General features: G+C 38.1%; 1 protein-coding gene across 2 annotated transcripts; it reads left to right on the top strand.

The window, feature by feature from the left end:
- Positions 1 to 310: 310 nt before the first annotated feature.
- Positions 311 to 4647, top strand: LOC115968517 (zinc finger protein GIS2). Of its 2 annotated transcripts, none has more exons than XM_031087925.1 (4): positions 311 to 492; positions 1837 to 2021; positions 2508 to 2600; positions 3843 to 4647. In XM_031087925.1, exons 2-4 carry the CDS (start codon positions 1897 to 1899, stop codon positions 4393 to 4395), a joined length of 771 nt encoding a protein of 256 aa, XP_030943785.1. In that variant the 5' UTR covers positions 311 to 492; positions 1837 to 1896; the 3' UTR covers positions 4396 to 4647. The 2 variants fall into 2 exon arrangements, with proteins under 2 accessions (XP_030943785.1, XP_030943786.1); XM_031087926.1 differs by having other exon boundaries at positions 362 to 492; positions 1767 to 2021.
- Positions 4648 to 5876: the final 1229 nt, after the last annotated feature.

Genomic DNA, 5876 nt, shown 5'->3' with positions numbered 1-5876 from the left:
GACTGTACTTAATAAAAAAATATACTTTCATTCATGAGAAAAAAGACTACATGATTGAATTTTAAGTGAAGAACCTAATTAACAAGATCTAAGGTACTATACCTAAGTTTTGTCCAAAAGAAAAATGATATAATTTTCTAGAAAATACTTTTTGAAAAATAATATAGTTTCCTAAAAATGATAATGTCGAAATAAACAAAGCCAAAATCCAAAATCTAAACTAGATCCGTTGAAAAAGGCCCATTAAGGGGATCCTGGCCCAATAAGGAAAATTATTGGACCTTTTAGGGGGTCGAGGCGGGCCTTAGCTAAAAAAACCCTTTTTCTTTTTTATAATTAGAGAGAGTCCGTAATTTTACACAAACGCTGTCTCTCTGTGTCTGTATCTCCCAATAGTCCCAAATCGCAGTCTCCGTTTTTCTGTTACCACTTTGGATCGTACATCAGAATTTTATCCATACTTCTCCTTCTCCAGCTCAAACAAACCACCAGGTTCGTTTCTTAATTCTACGCTCTCTTCAGATTCGAAGCTTTTAGGGTTACGGTTCATATTCCCCCATTTCTATTTGTATCTATGCATGCTTGTTTGGATTTTGATGAATTGGTTTCTGATTTTGATAATTAGGGTTTTGTTCATTGTTTTGATTTGGAATCTAGGGTTTTGTGATTTAATTTTATTGCAACATGGAGATTTGTTAGGTTTATTAATTGTTGTGACTTGTGTGAGCTAAGAGGACGAGTCTAGAAGTTTCAGAGTTTGGTTTGTTTGGAAAAATTGCAGAAAAGAAGTAAAAGGAATGGTTATGATTTATGAATAGTGGGTATGTTAAATGAGGGACTTGCTATTAAAGAAAACGGATTTTGGGAGAGACTTTTTTTGGGTCTACTTTTTGATATTTGATGGTATAATATGAATAATGTTGGTTTTTGCGCGAAACTATAACTATATTTGTCTATAGTTTTTAATTGGTGAGCTGCACACGCGCCCACTGTGTCTTGAATCCACGACTTTTATTCTCCATCCAATTATTATGGAAGGAGGAAGTACTGTTTGAGCTAGAGCTTATTGCCTGTTATATTTATATACATTTACACAATAGAAATTTTTGCATGATTCAAGGGGGCCTCTAAAGGCCCAAGTCCCAACGCTAATATGTTTGTCTGATTCTTGATAAATTCTTGAAATGTCCTCAAAGTTCTATATATTCATTGCTTGTAGTTGTATCTGTTTTTCGATAATGAATCATAGCAGTAAAAGATGGGGCGTTTTTGAAGTGGCGTTAGATTTGAATAATGCAATGTATACCCAGCTCACTATGGAAACATCTCATCCTATCTTTGTATATCCTTCATTGGAAACAGTCCTTTATAAATTCCCTGAATTATCAACTGATGTTTTCCTATCCCTTGTATTACTCTCCATACTAATGATAACTATGGCTGAAAAAGTTTCTCCCTTTGCTTCAAATGAAGAACTTGTCCCACTGTCTTCCCCTCTTCTCTTTCCGATTTCTCTCGTCTCTAAAGAACTTCAACTGGTTTAGATGATCTCATAAGAAGTTCGAGACTGAACCTCTATGTGTATTTAGATAGGCTTGGTGTTAAATTGGGAAGTTGACTGTTTGCAAGGGCTGCGTGAATGTTTATTGAAGGATGTGGTTGAGGAACTTGGTGTTGAGTGTAGTGATATTTTGTTGCTATGAGATGGTTGCTTGTTGAAATTTAATATTATTTGCTGTTGGGGTCTGGTGTTTTCTATTTTGAAGGGGAAAGTAAGGGGTTGGGTTTGGTTTGGACTCATGGATGTGATGTTGGGTGTGGTTGTAATGTGGACAGGGAGGAGGCAGCAGCTGTGTGGTGTTGTGGTGGTGGTAGGTGTTAAGGATATTTTTGAACATGAGCTCTGACAGCAGGAGCAGAAGCAGGAGCAGGAGCAGGAGCCCAATGGACCGTAAAATCCGTTCTGATCGCTTTTCCTATCGTGATGCACCTTACAGGAGAGATTCACGTCGGGGTTTCAGGTTTTCTGACTTTTGACCATTTATATATTATTTCTTTTGTCTACATAATATGAGGGCTAGGGAAGTAAAAGTACGCTCTTATGCTTCACTAGAGATTGTCTCCAAACGTAGTTATCATCCTAGCTGGGTTGAGTAAGACTTGAATTTGTCCTTGAGAACCTCTAAAGTCCATATTTTGTTATTTTGCTTCTGGATGATTATGTACTGCTTTGTTTCAAACTGTTGTTTTGAGATATTGCAATTTCCAAAGAGCAGTGCTAAGCCATTATTTCTGATGTTTAGTTGGATCAATCTCTATCTGGAGGGAGAAAACTATTCTCTTACTAAATATCAGTTTATCTTATCTGTGATGTTATTCCTTTTAAAGTTCCTTTGCTCTTCAGCTAGATTAAAAATAGGTGACAGAGAGAAATTTGATTATGGATGTAGATTTTACCATGCCATTATTTTCTTCTCAATGTTCAATGTTTTTGGTTTTGTTTCCAGCCGAGACAATCTATGTAAGAATTGCAAACGTCCAGGTCATTATGCTAGAGAATGCCCTAATGTGGCAATTTGCCACAATTGCGGCCTGCCAGGGTAAGTAAAATTAATTTGCACTGCTTTGTAATTGAAACATATATGTTCAGTGGAGTTAAAGCTTCTCTACTTTCTCAAAAACATTACTTACTTTATAGTCCCACTTAATTGTTCAAACATTTCAAGGAGTATTTATCATTGGGAAAATAGAGATTAGTCAGTTTATGCTTTTTTTCCTACTCTTTAAATCCTGATATATGTAAATTTGAGCACCTCTTTTTGTCACTTCATCAAACACTGCCACCTCCTCCTATACTTTAATTGCTTTACCACAGCTATGGTTACAGCTTACATATCTACCGAAACCCACCATCTTCATTTACCGCAAGCGCCACCAGCAAACATTATTTCTGCCCCACACTGTATTTGAGGTACTACCTCCACTTCCAAAAGCACCAACTCCATTACCATTATCAGCACACCATCTGCTTCCTCTTCACCTCCTCTGCCTTTTACCTTAAAGCAGTTGTATCAATCAACCCATAACACCATTATGGTGTTTCTTTATCATGGCACCATTACATTACTACTTCCATAACACCCATCACAAATTTGCCTTTTCCACTTCACTGCAACCTCTGCCTCTGCCTCTGCCTTATTGCATATCTGCCATCTTCAGCTTAATAAGCTATGCCTCTGCTTTTATTGCTAAACACTATCATCAATGGCAATCAACTCTACCGCCTCCATTGTGTGCCTTATTTTTATGTCTACTGCACCAATATTGTCTCCTGAGAGAGGGCTGGTCTTTGGCAATAACACTGGCTGCAGTGTATCAGAAAAGATTTTTATCTATTTATTTTTTAAGCTTTTGTTAGCTTTCTAATTTGCAGCAGCAATGGGATACCCAGTTTCCATAGGTTAAAACATATTGTAAGTATAGATCACTAGCTGTTAAAAATTATGTGATGGCCAAAATATGGGAACAAAACCTTGAATCTAATGAGCTCTAGTTCAAATGGTAGTTCTCGTAGTTCTCCCCCTTGTAAGCACTAAGTGTAGGGAGAGTTCATGGTAAACCCCCCACCCCAAAAAAAAGAAAAGAAGGAAGATGAGAACAAAAACCTTCAAGCCTTGGATCTTCAAGGAGAGGAGGTCCTTATGGGTGATGTGTATAGGGTATATCATACTTGTGTCATTTAACAACAGTAATCTGCCTTATACAACGGCATTGATATCCCCCCTAGTTTTATCTTTTAATGGGACATTTTATTCAATACTGACATATTCTTTTCTGTTCAGGCACATTGCTTCAGAATGCACAACAAAGTCGCTATGTTGGAACTGTCGAGAACCTGGCCACATGGCCAGCAACTGTCCAAATGAGGGCATCTGCCACACCTGTGGTAAGGCTGGTCATCGTGCTAGAGAGTGCACTGCTCCCCCACTACCTCCTGGGGACTTGAGGTTGTGCAACAACTGCTACAAGCAGGGTCATATTGCAGCTGACTGTACAAACGAAAAGGCATGCAACAATTGTAGGAAGACGGGCCACCTGGCACGTGATTGTCCAAATGATCCCATCTGCAACATGTGCAATGTAGCTGGGCATGTAGCTAGGCAGTGCCCAAAATCCAACATTATTGGAGAGCGGGGTGGTGGTGGTGGTGGTGGTGGTGGTGCTCGTGGTGGTGGTTACCGCGATGTTGTATGCAGGAACTGCCAGCAGCTGGGTCATATGAGCAGGGATTGCATGGGCCCTTTGATGATCTGTCACAACTGTGGTGGACGGGGACATCTGGCATATGAGTGTCCTTCTGGCAGGTTTATGGATCGCTATCCCAGGAGGTACTAATGAATGGCAGCTCATGTGCTTAGCAATCTATTTTCTTTGTTATGTTTTTACCTTAAAGCAGCGGTACCTTAGTTTTTGGATCAATTGAAAGTTGAAACTTGATGAATTTAGATGAGTGGATTTGAAACTTTATTTGGTGGGGATGTGCTGATATTGATGTGGAGCATTTATTTTTCTGTTAGGATTTGTGTGATTGTGCTTGAGTACGGAATAGATTTAGCTATTAATAAAAGCTGTATTCCAATTGTGTTACTATAAAACCGTCGAAGAATGCCTCTTAGTGCATTAGGTGGTTTATTTGCTATAATTTAGAAGCTTGCAAAATCATCATTGCAAACTTGAGATTCTCGGTGGTGAAATATTGGACTTCCCTTGAATAGGTTTTGATCACTGTATCTGTTGGAACTCTAGAATGTGAATCTTTCGCTAGGAGACAATGCAGGAAAATGTGCTCAACTTATGGAGTTGGAAAACAGCTTTTCCTCTAACCAGCCTGTCATTAACCTTCAAGTCTCTGGTTTCTGCATGATGGGTTTCAACTTTCAAGCATTCATGTAAGAGTGCTGAGGTCAAGCCTGACTGTTGCAGAAGCTCAAAGTGGAGCAAATCTCAAACGCAATACCATTTGTTGGTACACAGTGGTCATGGGTTGTGTCGGTTATTGGGCTTTGTTTTCAGGCTGGGCTTCTTGGGAGTTTCAATTATCAAAATGCCATGTTGTAGGTCACAACGTTGATTGGACTCTGTTGGGCCATTCATGGCTTCTGGGTTTTTTCATATCTCAATGTCGCTAATAATAGACTAATAGTAACCCTTAAAATTTTATATTCCGAAGAGCTGGGTGCAGAGCATACAAAATATGCCATTGCTAGTGTTACAAATGGTAGGGGCTAGAAATTCATTAAGGAATGCTATTTCCGCTTTCATCTAGCTTCTTCATGTTGTTTGTCAAGAGCTTATCACCAATCCTTTGCTCCTCAGTTCTCATAATGTAGTACATAAATTGTGCGTATCCAAAGTCTAAACATTGTTAATCTCAAATCAATAAATAAATTAGTCTAAACGTTGATCACAGCGTGGTTATTCTTTTGTGGCTTTTTCCTCTCAAGAAGATTGTAGAATGACTAAAACTGGTTAATCCGGCTATGATAATCGTAAACCAACGAAAAAAAAAATTCATTTGATGATTGAAGGTGCGAGGAGATTGAGGGTTGCATATATGGTCAGTGAAGCAGGACAGTAAATGAACCAAGAGTTTTTGAATAATTCGGACAAAGTTTGAAAAAAAAAATGATTATGCTCATTTATTTAGCCAAATGAGTCAAGTTTTGGCTCAAATATTAAATAAATCAAGTTCAAACATAATAATGTGTTTATGAATAAACTCATGAGTAATAAGGCTTGGTTTAAATAAATCCAATGTTATATGTCTGTTTATATGTGTGCATATATGCAAATATAGTTATATAGACTTGATATTG

The sequence above is a fragment of the Quercus lobata genome, chromosome 11, assembly GCF_001633185.2.
Source record: "Quercus lobata isolate SW786 chromosome 11, ValleyOak3.0 Primary Assembly, whole genome shotgun sequence".
NCBI classification, from domain to species: domain Eukaryota; kingdom Viridiplantae; phylum Streptophyta; class Magnoliopsida; order Fagales; family Fagaceae; genus Quercus; species Quercus lobata.
Note: the sequence above shows the minus strand (reverse complement) of the source record. Positions and strands in the feature narration are given on the sequence as shown.

Bases quoted from the DNA above. Each gene is read 5' to 3' on its own strand.
- LOC115968517 (XM_031087925.1), top strand. From the start codon at position 1,897: ATGAGCTCTGACAGCAGGAGCAGAAGCAGGAGCAGGAGCAGGAGCCCA. The intron at 2,022-2,507 runs GTTTTCTGACTT...TTTTGTTTCCAG, and splicing joins GATTCACGTCGGGGTTTCAG to CCGAGACAATCTATGTAAGA. The intron at 2,601-3,842 runs GTAAGTAAAATT...TTTTCTGTTCAG, and splicing joins CACAATTGCGGCCTGCCAGG to GCACATTGCTTCAGAATGCA.